The sequence below is a fragment of the Zonotrichia leucophrys genome, chromosome 3, assembly GCF_028769735.1.
Source record: "Zonotrichia leucophrys gambelii isolate GWCS_2022_RI chromosome 3, RI_Zleu_2.0, whole genome shotgun sequence".
NCBI classification, from domain to species: Eukaryota; Metazoa; Chordata; class Aves; order Passeriformes; family Passerellidae; genus Zonotrichia; species Zonotrichia leucophrys.
The window spans coordinates 37989137-38004113 of record NC_088172.1 but is presented as its reverse complement, the minus strand read 5'-3'; the positions used below and the strand labels follow the sequence as shown (position 1 = coordinate 38004113).

The 14977-nt window shown below is 37.3% G+C and overlaps 1 protein-coding gene across 12 annotated transcripts in view; it reads right to left on the bottom strand.

The window, feature by feature from the left end:
* The window catches only part of ARMC2 (armadillo repeat containing 2), a 68983-nt gene that overhangs the window by 50089 nt on the left and 3917 nt on the right, over positions 1 to 14977 (bottom strand). For 9 of the 12 annotated variants that reach the window (XR_010439523.1, XR_010439522.1, XM_064707847.1 and 6 more), the window contains exons 5-6: positions 12677 to 12848; positions 11276 to 11501 (exon numbers count right to left, since the gene is read on the bottom strand). Coding sequence is in view for 10 of the 12 variants with exons in the window: in XM_064707847.1 (XP_064563917.1) it covers positions 11276 to 11501; positions 12677 to 12848 (398 nt within the window). In the remaining 2 variants the exon portion in view is untranslated. The remainder of the gene's footprint in view (positions 1 to 11275; positions 11502 to 12676; positions 12849 to 14977) is intronic. The other 3 variants (XM_064707852.1, XM_064707853.1, XM_064707855.1) reach the window with 1 other exon arrangement.

Sequence of the window (14977 nt, the reverse complement as noted above, 5' to 3'; positions counted from 1 at the left end):
AATAAAAGACAAAGTTCTTACAAGATCAGTTCCCTGCAAAAAGGACTGGATAGCTCACTGTGGTCAGTGAGAAATTTCCCAAGCAATCACATCACAGAGGACCAGTTGCTTCATTACGGCTAAGAATGAACAGTGCTTTATTTTTACAGCATGAGGATTTAAGTGCTCCAAAATCCAAATGCTTACACAAACTACCTTGAAATTATTTCAACTCACATATAGCAATTTCTACTCCTCTGGGGAAGCACTACTTTATAAAATACAAAAGACAAGTGTTTGCCTCTCTAAAATTGTCTGACATGTCTTAGAAAGAAGGAGCTTAGTGCCCACATTACAGACAGTTCAATGTATTGGTAGAAACAAAAATTTGATTCCATTTCTGTGAATGCCTTGTCCTTCAAACTTTAAAAGTTTCAGAAACCTTTCTACAAGTTTCAGCCACCTCTGAAATCAAGACTACAACTTGAAAACATACTAGATAAGCAAGAGAAAAACTTCAGTCACCGTATAGTAAACATAGCTACATTCAGAAATCAGTACCTTCAGAATTGTGTATGTAGGCATGATGATGGTACATGCCTATATGAATACAGATGTTAGAATTTGCTTTCCTCAGAGAAAGTGTTTTGTAACTATATCCTCTCTGTGCCTCTTCCCTGAAAACGTAAATCCAGGATGAATCCAAGAAACTCAACAAAGACAATCCCATGAGTTTTGTTGAAAGCAAAAGCAAATTCATATAAAAAGCCACTGAAGCAAAGGATGAGTTAACTTATCAGAGAGAAACACCACATGTGTGAGATGCAGAGTAAGATCATGTCAATTGTGCATGAAAAGAAGTTGGGCTGGAATCTGTTGTTTTTTAAACACCAGTATCAACACCAGTATCACCAGTTTAGAGAATTAAATTAGTAGGAAAGCAAATTGTTCTGTGAATACCAGCAGTAGACCCATCTATGCTTTTGGGAAACATCCTCATAAGTCACCCAAACTTCCATTATTTTCAGAAAATGAATACACTGAATACCTATATAATTTGGAATGGTTCATGGGCAGGCTTATCTTTAGGGAATATGTACAATTTAGGAATTCTGTGAGAAATTATAAAATCCCTTTACGTGTCTTTACCACTCTGTCAACTTCATTTTAGTTACACAGACTTTTGGTTTGTTATCTTTACATTTTCATTTAGGATTGAAATTTAAATAGAAGTACCTTATTAAGAACAATGCAGTTAAAATATGATCAACCTATTATAAAAAATAAGTCACCTACTATTGAAGGGAACTGGCTTGTCAAGAGAGTGGTTGCCTTGGAAACAAAGTCAATTGGCAGAAATCTGATCGTCTGATAAGGGCCTCATCAAGAAATCAACTGACAGAGGCTCAGATGATTTACAGAAGAAAAGGAACTTGGCAACTGGATCATTTTTGTCCTTCTCATATAAAAGAAATCATAGTAGTCTCAATGAAGAACACTGCTCTCTTAAATGTACACAGAGTGTGAGGACTTCCAAAAAGAAAGTGAGCCAGTACTGGAGCGATGTGGTGAGGTGGGTTGACCTTGAACAGATGTCAGGTGCCCAATCACACCACTCTTTTCACTCCCCCCCTCAGCAGGACCAAGGGTAGAAACAAGATGGAGAAAAACCCATGGGCCAAGACAAAAACAGTTTAATAAAACAGAAGCAAAGGCCACTTGCAGAAGCAAAGAAAAACAAAAGATTTATGCTCAACTTCCCACCAAAAGCAATGTCCAGCCATTTCCAAGGAAGTAGGGCTTGAGCATGCAGTGATTGCTCTGGAGGACAAACCTCATAATAATAAACACCCTCTCACTTCTTTTGTCTTAACTTTCACTGCTGAGCAGACATCATACATTATGGAATCCCTTTTGTCTAGCCGTCCTGGTTATGTCCCCTCAAAACACCTTGCCCACCCTGAGCCTACTGGTGCCAGGCTGAAGTTGGAGAGACAGGGCTGATGCTGCGGAGTGCTGCTCAGCAGCAGCCAACTGCTCAGACCCAACATGTGTTCAGTATTTTCCTCTTGTGAAAGAATGGATAATTAAGTGAAAGCTGCATTTATTAAGCAATTCTGCATGTTTAGAAATTTACTTGCTTGTTCTTGCCTTGAGCCTCTTGCTTACAGTACACCTGCAAACTCTCACCCTTCCATGGTATTCCAGGGAAAACTACATTTCTGTGAACTATATCCCAGAGGCAAAGAATTGAACTAGTAATCTCCAAAGAAGCTGCACACAACAGCAAGGTTTGAATCACAAATGGTAAAGTAAGGTCCCAATGAAGGAACAGTGCTTGGGCTCCTTCCTCATACTGCACCTTAAATATCTGAGAATCTGACTACCTCCCTACCCAAAATTCAGGCATTGGGCCTGAATTTTGTCTCACATTATCCCACAGATTTAGATCCTTACCATCACCCCTGCTACAATTTTGGCCCAGGAAAGGTGATATTTTCCTTGACAAATGCCTGAGCACAGGGCACAGATAAGCAGACTACCTGTGTGTATTAAAAATAGGGAGGTAATTAAAAATAGTTTCATTGTATTGATATAACCTATGACACTGCAGATAGCCACCAAGCCAGAGGCTTACTCCTTTGTTTAATTAATTATTGGTAGAGATGTATGGCTGGTACCCCTGATTATTTAGTTATCAGTTAAGAAGGACATAAGGTCTAACACTAACAAGTTAAGGCTTCTCTACAGAATTGTATCTATCAAGCACCTGTGGTCAGCAAGGTAGCAAAGCTCAACTGGAACAAAAACAGAACATGACCATCTTTTCTGAATTGTCCAGCTTCAAGACATTCCCTCTTGACATTACTCTCTCCTCACAGTATCCTGTATCCTCCTCAAAGCATCCTGTAACATCTTATATATCCTCACAGCTTTGGGAGGCAAAACTAGATAACAAAGTGGGAGAAGAACAGAGGAGCACAGTAATTGAGATAGCGTAATAAAGAATGAAAAATATACAGGTTACTTTTCAAAGGGAAGAGCAGGAATAAAGGGGAATGAGAAAAAAATTAGGACAGCAGGGATGGAAAACATCATAAGCACCATAGTATCTCCTTCTGCAAGTGCCAAGGCCTCACACAACTTTGCTCATCCAGATGTTATGAGCATCTCCTTTTGTGACCATGCAAAATAGATCTATGGACTCTCTCCTAAAGTAGAGACAGGAATTGGGAATATCCCATGTAAACTAGAACCTGAACAGATTCTTAAAAAGGCATAGAGCTACTAACACACAGACTGTGCATAGCATGCCCTGAGTAAATGCTGTAAGGAAACCCTAGAGACTGTAGACATGATCTGATGTCTGGAAACAGATTTCTTTTCCATTTTTAAACATGCCCTTTTTATTAAGCCAAAGAACTCTAATTATGGGTACATGATTTCTACACATCTGTAACTGCAAAGCCCTTTCTATATCTATAGAACCACCATTCTTATCTTCAAGTTACTTCCTCAGAAGAAAATCTAAGCTCCAGATAGTTTGTTTAACATTAGAGCCCTTTTATATTTGGTCTTTATTTTGATAAGGTAAACAAATCTTTTTTCTTCCACTTTCTCCTCAGAGTCATTCAGTTTCTCCCCACTGTATTTTCCTTCATTACATCCCCTTCAGCTCCCACAAAATTCCTTTTTCTAGTTTATTTAAAAGCCAAAAATGTGGCTGAAATTTTTACAAAATTATTTTGGATCCATAATATATCAATGTTTTCAGGTCTGCAAAAGTCTAGGAGAGCAACTTCTAACTTTTCACAAAGCTCTAAAAACAGTGCAGGCACTGCGGCAGATGCAGACTGTTTATACATAAATACAAGCACTGAACATCTCATTTTACCAACATACGTTGCGTGCATTGGAAAGCCAGACATGGTGTATCTACACCCAAAAATCAAGACATTTTACTAAGTGTAAGGAAGAACAGATTTCAAGCAATGCTAAGCAGATTTTGGGGGCCCATCCAGGCAAGCCAGATGTATCAAAATGACTACTAGGCACAAAGGTGTTTTTCCAGACTCATTCAGAGTTTTGTTCCCATGACTGGATAATCCATAAACAGACAGGCCATTTAGAAAGAATGTTATTTGAGATTTTACTCACCTGTATATTCAGAGTGTGACTACACATTTACACTGTAATCTGGGTTTATTTTTATTGCTAGCACTGTCCAGGATGGCATGCCTTATATTGATAAAGATCATTTGGCTATTTAAGCAGTTGAGTGCTTCTCTTTAAACCGAAGTTTCACAATTCTGTATGGACTACAAAGGGAAAAGCTGGAAGGAGGTGTTGTAGAAGTATATACAACCAATAAATCCTTAAAAAGAACCATCACAGGTAAATAGTTTTTCCTGTTTTGAGTGCTTGCCATGGGGGAGAAGAGCTCTTGTCCCACAGTCAATGATGGTGCTACAATGCACCCTAACCGCCCTCCAGGTACTGAATGATAAAAACTCTGGCCAAGCCTTCTCTTCTCCACGGTAAACAGTTCCAAGATCTCTCAGCCTTTCCTTATACAAAGGATTCCTTCACATTTTAGCAGCTGGATTCCCTCCAGTCATTTCAACATCTCTATTGCATTGGGGAGCCTGGAGCTGGTCCCAGCAGCAAAGGTGTAGTGGAGGTTTTCAAGACACAAATGAACAGCTTGCTAGATAATCTCATCTACTCTCTTTTCCACAAAAGATCAGGCCAGATGATCTTCTGAGGTCTCTCCCATCCTGAGCTTTTATGAACTTGTACATCAGGACCTGTAGGTGTTTTTCTGCAAAGCTGCCTCCTGGCTGGATCGCTCCCAGTATACAATAGTGCCCGGGGTTGTTCCTGCCCAGATGCAGGACTTTGCACTTGGCTTTGTCAAACTGCATCACGTTCCTGTCAAACCATTTCTCCAGCCAGCTGAGGCTCCTCTGGACAACCCTCTGGTATATCAGCCAATGGGTTCTTTACCTACTGACTGTCAGCACTTTAAAAAAAATTATTCAGAACTGTGGTCTCCTGAACAGCCCGAGAGATCTCTCGGCAGGAGCACTGTGGAGCACCATGCAAAGATACGCAGGGCTCTGGAGCAAGTTCATCAGGGCACAGCCTAACTCAGCAGCTGTCTTCAAAAGAACAACAGCAGCTCCAGGGAAAGTTAAAGGAGCTAATGGTGATCCTGGGAATTAGGGTACTAAGGACAATGGAGCAAACCCTGAGTCAGCAGCAAGGGACAAAGCGGTGCAAGATGCCCAAGGTGAAGAAGGGGAGGAGTCAGATGTGGAGCTGCAGCAAGTGAAACTGCAATGGATCTTCTCAGAGCAGGTTCATTTACACAATGCTTTTAGGAGCCACTGCTTCAGAACACAATCCCCTGCTACCATGATTCCACTGCTGTAAGTGTTTAGTGATCAAGAAACTAGAGCTCTAACTCTAAACCAAAATTACTGATGTTAACAACAAGACATTGCCCTGTAGACTTTGAAAGGAAGTATAAACAACATTCCAGTATTTTTGCCAAAGCAACTAGTAGGAAGTGTTTTTAGCTTTTGGCAAAATGAGAAAAATTAGTACTTAGTTTTTTCATTTACTCTCACAGAAATTAATTTTTCCACACACCAATTAACATTTGCATTTCTCATTAATCCCTTTATTCCAATTTCATTATACTATCCAGATATTTCATGTTGCCAGAAGGACATCAGAATTAGTTTCTGGTATTGCCTTTCATTATTTGAATAGTAGGGAATATGTTTTTTATTGCAAACCAACTGATTCCTTCCTGACCATAACTTAGCACTTGAAAAGCACTCTATCCTTTTAGACAAAGAATTGACCTTCACTGAGCCACTTAAGAGAATCTGTCCCTATTTTACTCAGTTACTACAGAATCTTCCATTCTGTGATGTCATCTGAGGGACAAACAAGACAGATAAACAGAATCTGGAAATAAGCCTCAAAGAAAAAAAAAAAAAAAGTATAATAGCTCAATTTTTAAAGACTATTTTCTTTTTCAAAAAAAACAATGGAGACAAAATTACTGGCAGACAGCTAAAAGAGATATAAAATAAAGTATTAAGCCAATTACACACAATTTGAGTCAGTTTTACTTCTCATCCACAAAACTTCTCAAAAGCATGAAAATAATTTAAAACCTGGTAATATAGATGTCCTGAAATTATTTCAGGAACTGCAGAGGGTTATAAGGAACATAATAAGAAGAGGAAAAAAACAAAGGGAGTGAAAACTATAATCAAGTGCATAACTGATACCACTGATATGAGAAAATATAACTAGTAGAAAGACAACATAATTTGTAAAAATATATTGACAAATAGACCAACTCTCTGAGTCATCCTAAAGATGAGTAAATAACAATCCTGTAAACACAATCATGGGAATAGCTCACTCATTTCTTATGACAGCTCCAGCGATAAAAAATACAGCATTTCTTATTTACTCAGGCTGTTGATGGAGAACCTCATGTACATGTTAAACAGTATGACTTAAAATAATAATCAAGGTTGATGAAAAACTTCAATCCTTATCCTTTTTATTCTTCATAGTCTTTGCATATTCTGTCTAATACTGAAAATATTAACAGTATCTATTTGGGCAGAGTATCTTTAGGCAACCAGACAACTGACAGTCTAATTCTAACCATAAAAAATATCTACAACATTAGCCTAAATATATTTGAGTCTGAAAACCACACCCTCATTATCTTCCTAACTTGAATCTTGAATATACACTGCATATCTAAACAGAAAATAAATTTAAATCCATTGTTACTACAGGTCTACCTAGACTGAACTGACATTTCTTCTCTACCCTTTGCATGGCACACTTTCCCATTCCAGAATTGCAATGCAATTGCTATTAAGGACTCTCAAGACCTAGATCTCCCAGATTTGGAGACCAATTATATTGACCCAAATCTAAGTGCTAGAGTGGAAAGACTCTTTAGAGCACAGGGTAAAAAGGGGCCTAAACTCCACTGTCTCTGTCGTGATCTAAGAGACTAGAGATAAAAGTTACCTCTTGCCCTCTTCTTTAGAAGTCTGTAACAAGTTCAGAAAAAAAGAATTCTTCTTCCCCAGTGTTCTCTCAGTATCCCTTAACCCTATACCAAACCAGGCACCTTCTTGAAAGGGTAGGTGTCACAATCTGGAAAACACTGTAGAAAGCTTCACCTATGAAGGATTTCCCACCACTCAAAATCAGTTATCCAAATAGCCAGTGGAACTGAGGCAGAAATAGATAAAGATTAATTGGAAGCATGTTGATTTCCTGTTTCCCTGTCTTTATGAGAATTCCAAAAGTTGTCAATATACATAATTTTAAAAAATATAAAAATACTGAAAAAAAACCTGGAGAGTCAGCTACACCATACTTCAAACCAATAGCCACACCATATCATTTCAAAAACATCATCCAGAACAAAACAGAATGGGTGTTCCCCTCAAGAAAAAAATCTCTCTCCTCTGTGGAAATCCTCTTCTTTGAAGAGAAAAAGAATGTATATTTTGAGCACAGATGTGAAGGTAGTTTAAGCAACCAGAGAGAAGTAATTTCCAGCGGTCCCCTCCGACCCACCCTATTCTATGAATATATGATTCACTTTATTATTTAATCCTTTGCTTTTATCATTTTCTATTGAAATATTCCAAAACTCTAAAAAAGCACAAGAAGGAGAAACTATTCTCATGGAAGAAGAATATATTTCAAGGATACTGTAAAACAGGCATTCAATAAAGAGAGAAATGGTGAGAGAAAACAGAGCACAGTCTATCTCCTTTACAGTACCTGCTAATCCTTTTGTAGCTCTTTATAAAACTCGCTTATTAAAAAAGAACAAGCCACTTGGGAATGAACTGTTTGCCTCCAAACTCTTCCTCACCCAAGGCACCTCTGCTTTTAAGAAGTCCTGGAATGACATCTAAGCTTTCAGAATATTGAAAAATTGGAGTAGGAAAAAAAAAGTCATCATTCTTTCACACCCGGGAAACTGTTGCTCTTCATCAGCCAATCTGCCATTACTGTTGACACTTCTCTTGAAATATATGAATGCAGAAAACATTTTAGAAGTTTCACTTCTATAGCAATCACAATAGATGGCAAGGCACAATGGTTAGAGGAAGATGTAAACAAAACTGAGCTTCCTTATGATTGCCAGAAATTGTTCCTAGCTTTCCTGAGGCAACATGTCAATAAATTCAATCTGCTTCAATTAATATACCTATTCTATTACATCTGGAATGTTATTTGCAAAACAGAATTGCAAACAAAATGGCAAATGGCTTTTTCCCTCAAAAGGTCATTTTCTTTTTTTCTTTTTTTCCCCCAGTACCTTTACAAGGCAGTTGTGATTTCATTAACACTGCTCATTCTGTTCTTCAGTCTTTGGGACAACAAAAGAATGTGAGACAGAAAGTGATCAAGCCTCTTGTTGGAACAGAATACCTCCCTTGTCTTTAAAATAAATATAATAGCACTAATGGCAGGAATCTGCCATGCTATTTTGTCATGCTCTACTGTTTCCTCATTAGCAGAAAAAAGGTTTAATTAGGAAAGTTATTTCAGTACATGTATAGGAACTGTAGGGAAACGGGAGTAGGATGCCCATGCTTCCCCCTGTGTGAAGTGTACTACATCTACAATCCCCTTGCTTAATTCCTGTAAGGGTTTTAAGTCACTGCAATACAGAATTGAGGCTGACACCTGCTTCATATAGAAAATGACAGGACACTAGATAATAAAAGATTTGACATTCCTTTAAGCTTTCATCCTGTTACTCCTGAATGCGATGTACTTTAAATAGAAAACATCTTGTAATCCTATACAAGATACCTCAAGTATTTATGATACAGAACCAGATGCAATCTAACCTTACAATCATCTAATAAACATGTTCTACTGAGAAAGAATGCCAAATCTCTCACTGCAATGACACTTCTATGGTTCTGGAGCCTTTTACATACAACTATCATGAAGACCAAACTCAACAAACTATATGGAAGGCGAGGTTTGTGGTACCTTTCAACTGCCATGTCAGATGAAGAATGACATCTCTGAACTCACCCAAGCACACAGAACAAGGTCTTCCTGACTTGTGGAGTATCATACACAAACACTGGACCAATGTGCTCTTTGGTCTTAGCAAGAACCAAAGATGAGAGCAGCTGAGATTATCCACACCCATCCCATCACATGATGGCCTGAACTGCTTGGACTGATACAGATGAGAGACCTTTGTCTGTGGCTAAAGGGAGAGCATTTTGTACTATTCTTGTGCATCTTGCAGCACTGCAGATATACATGGTGCTCTAAGCCAAATGAGCACGTAATTGGTGTCAGGAAGCTTCGCTTCCTAAGCATTGGCAAAAACCAGCTCTGACTCGAGTACACAGAAAAAGACTCATAGGAGAGGTAAAAATGGGCTATTTAAAAACACACATCTTGCATCCAACACAGAAAGATGGAGGAATGTTATATTTTTCTACCATTTTGGAGAGAACTAGTCAGAACAATATTAGAAAGCAATTTTTTGTATTATGTTAAGGCCAGTAATTTGAGATCTAATTTAACTGATGTATGAGACTCACGGTTGCAAAAAGCATCAGTAACAAAAATGCAAAACCGAAAATTTGCAGAGCTCTTGTTCTTAGAAGGAGAAGTGTACAATTTTGAACAGACAGGAAGCATGCCTAATGGGTTAGCTGTTCAATTACACATGTGAGTTTTAAAATTATGACTGAGAAAGAAGGTGATTCTTTTGAATTAGCAAAAGTATCAACTGACTCTTTCCTGTCAGAGGCATTTGCACACCATCAACCAAAACAGCAACCCGAACAGAAAGCAGAACTGAACAGCAGGAAGCATATTCCACAAAGCAACTATCCATCTCCACTGCAACACTGAAGCACTTCATGCCACACCTTTATTAAATAAAATTCAAACTACAGTAATTTATGTAGTATGATAATCGAACTAGTCTTTATCTAAGAAGTTATTAGATCACTGATTTTAAAGACAGAAAATTATATTGCAGTATAGTATTCTCTTTGGTCCTTAACTTTTCTTTTTTTTCACCAACATTTTTCATCTCTACTCTTATTTTCTCATTCTTCCTCCACACTCATGGAGTTTTTCCTTTGCTACAACAAATCTTCATTCGTTTAGAATCTCTCGTTTTTTAAAATCCTGCTTACAGTTTAATATAAAAGAGTCCTATGATAGCTCTGTTATGTATCATTTACTGTAAGAGCCTCAATGGACAACATTCTCTTAAACTATTCAGTGCTATCATCAAGTTAGTAAATGAAAAGCCTTTCATTTTATAAAATTAAGAACAGAGTCTTAATATCAAAGGTGCTTAAGAATATCCAGGGAAATAGCTTTTCCCTAAACATACAAACATGCTAGAAAGAAGATACCTACTGGCAAATATGTCTTTTTAATAGTGAACAAGTTTTACAAGGATGTGTTTTGAAAATAAAGTGTTTTTCATTCCTTGTTGCTGAGACTGCCAGATCTGTCAATGTTATTAGCACAAAACAGTTGTTCATCTGACTGCTAATGCAGCAACTGATACACCAACTACCCACAGTGCCAAAGGGCTACTGCTCCCTGTGCAAGAATTCACATCTAAATCAAAAGAAAAACCAACTAGTTGATTATGAATTAAAGAATGGATATGATATTCCAGGTCCAGTAAAAATAGACTGCAGGCATGTGAGTCTCATTAATCTCTTACACCTACTTGGGCATGCAAAAAAAAAAAAAAAACAAACCTAAAAATTAAAAGTCACAAAAAAAATTCTGCTTCTATTGCTAAAGAGTTTTAGCCTGGTTTTGGTGTATGATCACATACCTGAACTGAAAGCATGGCTCTACTCATTTGTCAAGCTAAGTGAAGATGGCATAGCACCTTAAAACAACAGGACTAAACTACAAAAGCAAGCACATTAAATTTAAACTTGAGGATTTTACACACAGTGACTAGAAGACTTGGTTTTGAAATGTTAATGATCAAACAATCACATCAAATAAATTTCTACCACTAACATTTTACAAAATAGTCTTTTGAATGTAGAAACTTCCTAAAAGAAGAAATGTAAATTTTTCTAATAATCTAAACACAGTTTCATTTTGAAGCACATGTAATGTTATCATCAGATATCATTAATTTTAAGCATTTTGATATTGCACAATTGAGTATCCTGGAAGAGGGCTGTATGGAAGATGCACATTACCATACTTGACCAATGCTGACCTTTCTCCTTGCAGCTGAAGTGAAAAGTTTCCTGGTGTCCCTTCCATGGAGACTTCACTTCCTGATCTGCTGGTATGTTCATTACAAATTAATTGTCTACTCTCATCATTAAATGATGTGTACAACTTTTGTTCTGCTAAGCAGTTATTATTACTTCTGTCAAGACTATTCATCATCATCGTTGGCTCTTCAAAATCAAGTTTCATTTCATCTGAAACAGTCAAAGAGAACACATTTTGTTCAAGTGTTATTAATTGCTGCTTGTCGTGTTACATTATCAAAATTTGCTTGTATCAATTTAAAAGCTGAGAAAGCTTAAGACTATTAAGAATAAGGTAGTCAGTGTCTTCTTATGAACAGTATTTCTTAAAGTCTTTTGGGGTTGTGTTTGAAGTTATAATATTTCATCTCCATTACTTCCCTTTTACAAATAGGTGGATTGCACCTGGTGAAAAAAAGTGATTGTATTTCAGGACCTGAATATTATGAAGGAACTCAGGAAAACGACAGCTGTTAATCCTGTAGCTTCTATGTACATACAAGAACCTCCACGAATAAAACCCCTCACATAACATTTGCATGATACCAAAAGGGAAGAGTCCAAGGCAGGTTACAAATACACCAGCTTCTCAACTTCTTCAATTAGTAACATCAGCTTATTAAGGCTATATGAAGTGACACATTATATAAAGGTATATTTATAGAATAAATACATAAAAATGAAGTAAACTTTAGTAGGTAAAAAGTGAAATATTCAGTTTATAACAAAAAGTAACAACCCTGGACAATGTAAGAACTGTCATTATAAATCAATCTTCTGAAATAAAGACAAAGTCCCAGCACACTTCATTATAAGCCAACATGCAGGAAGCCAAGATGCCCTTTCCCATCTTCAGGAAAATTACTTTTAAATCCCACATTTGGTGACCTTTATTAAACCTGCACTAATGAAACTCATAACAACAAATACGATGCAGTTGGAGGCCTGTCAAGACATATCATTCCTTTTTATTCCTCCTTTTAGGCTCAATAATCCATCAGGGAATCTCCTTAGATGATGGCATCTCATTATCTCTTCAAGATTGTCAGCATTTAAGGTTAATTTTACTCACTGATGACAACTTTCAGTAAGATTCCATTACTTGGAAATCTATAGGAAGAAGAGGCACCTGAGCAGTTTTCAGCTCATTTTCAGTAGTGCAAGCCAGCATCATTTTGGGAAAGCAGAGTTTCAAAACTGCCTTAAACCCATTTAAATACTTCCAGAATTCACACTGAAAGGATACACAAGTCCTTTAATGTACTAATAATTCATGTAATTACTAGTATTAAAGCCCATCATGCAGTAATCTTTATAGCAAATAGTATGTATCAAAACATTCTTACTCTGATCCAGAGGAACCACCTTAGCAGAAAATAAATCTTTCAGAGAAGTTGCTCTAAATAAGCCTTTGCAAGCTTTGCTGACTTTTCTAAGCTCTGCAGTATCAGCAGGAGGTGTTGGATGGAAAACAGAAGAAACTTCATCTTTTTTTTCAGAAATTATTACTACTGGTTTCTGTGACAAAAATAAAGAAGACTTTTAAACAAAAGCACAGATAATTTAATTTTCATTTAAGTAAAAAATAAAAAAAAAACCAAATCTACATAACTTCCAACAAAGGTGCTCATTAAGAAATTTTCATATCCTGAATCTAATGATATCATTCCACCAAACAAACCAGATGTCTATACCATTATTACCACAGAAAGCCAACATTCAGGGGTGCAGAAAACAAAACCTAGCTTGAGTAGAACTCAGAATTATTTAGTCCTCATAAGTACTCATTTAACTACATCTGCAGCAAGTTTATTTATCAAAGAAAATATTGTGCCAATGACTACTGCTAACAATTCTAGAGATACATCTATTCTTTAATTTGCTTTTGAGCATTAAAACAGTATTTCCAAAGCACTCCAAATATGTTCACATCATATGTACCACTTTCTGTCACGCTGAGACAAATCATGCAGACCCAGAAACATGAAAGTCCTAGTTTTATGTCAGTGTCTTGCATCTTAGAGGAGGTGAACAAGTCCCTGAATATCTAGTATCAAGCACTTGTTGTGCCCTTGACCTACATGAAGTACTGCCCTCTAATATCAATACCAATTTCCTTAAAGTAAAGAATCCACTAAAAAGTCTCCAGCCAATACTTCAGAGCTCTCCATAGTATTAAAGAGCCAGCAGGTGACACTGACTACTTACAGCCACCATAATTAATACGAACTCTTAATTTACAGTGTATTAACTTATACCCATTGAAAAAGAAAAAAAAAAAAAGCAGGTTTTGCATTGGTCTGTAGTTTTCTCTAATTTTTTTCCACTTGCCAAAATACATGAAAATTTAACACCAGTCAAATCCAAACAGTTCTTAAATCCAAATGTAGATATACTCAATCTAATTAGAAGTATGTTCAGAATTTTTTAAACTTGATTCATGTAAATACATTCCCTTATCCAAATTACTAAAGTATAAAATTTCTTGGATATTTCCCCTAATTTCCTAAAGAATTTCCTAAAGGTTCCTGTCAGGAAAAAGCAATGTATACAGCAAGAACATTTAATTGCTATATCATGCTCTGTTATCTTTGGTACTAAACAGTCGTGACTTAATCTTATATTTAAAGAACAAATATAAAAAAACTGTGAAAGAGCAGATACACTTATAAATTGAAAACAATTCACAGCTTTCCCAGAGGGAGAAAAGTGGTTCCTAAAGGACCTCTATCTGTTTAGAAATAAAACTACAATCACAATATTTATAGAAATGTAAGTCAAACAGAAAGCAACCCAGTTACCTTCAAGTTACTGTTCACAGAACCACAGAATAGATGAGGGAGGAAAGGACCTCTGGAGGTCCAAGCCCTGTATTCAACTACAGCCACCTAACCTCAGTTGCCCAGGACCATGCCCAAGAAGCTTTTGAAGATCTCTGGGCAACCTATGCCAAGGCCTCGTCACTTCACAGCAGGAAAACTGTTTCCTGAGGTTCAGAGGAAACCTCCTGTGTCCCAGTTTGTGCCCTCTGCTTCTGGTCCAGTCACTGCAAAGAGGCTGGTCCCATCCTCTCTGCACCCACCTTTCAGATATTTACATCCATGAATAAGGTCCTCCCTTGGTCTTCTCCAGGCTGAACATTCTCATCTCTCCCTGCTCCTTCATCACCTTTGGGGCCATCCATCAGATTCTCTCCAGTTGCTCCATGTCTTTCTCATACTGTGGAGCCCAGAACTGCATACAGCACTCCAGGTGTGGCCTCACCAGTGCTGAGTAGAGGGGAAGGATCATTTCCCTCAACCTGCTGCCAACACTCCTCCTAATGCAGCCCCAGATACCATCAGCCACTTTCCCAACAGCCAGGGCACACTGCTGGCACATGTTCATGCTCATGAACTTCACCTATTTTAGTAAACTTACACTGAAAGAAAGCTGACTCAAGTATCAGTCTTCCAATTCTTGTTAATGTCACTTTGAATCATAAAGCAATACGGCAATATGTAAGTAGTTTAAATTATTTTCCAGTTTCTTTTGGAGGAGAACTGACTTAAAAAGTCTCAGACTAATGTTACAACAAGCCTCCACTTTTCCCAAATGTCTTTAAACCATGTGTTTTCCTAACACTACCAAGACACATAATTTTATAT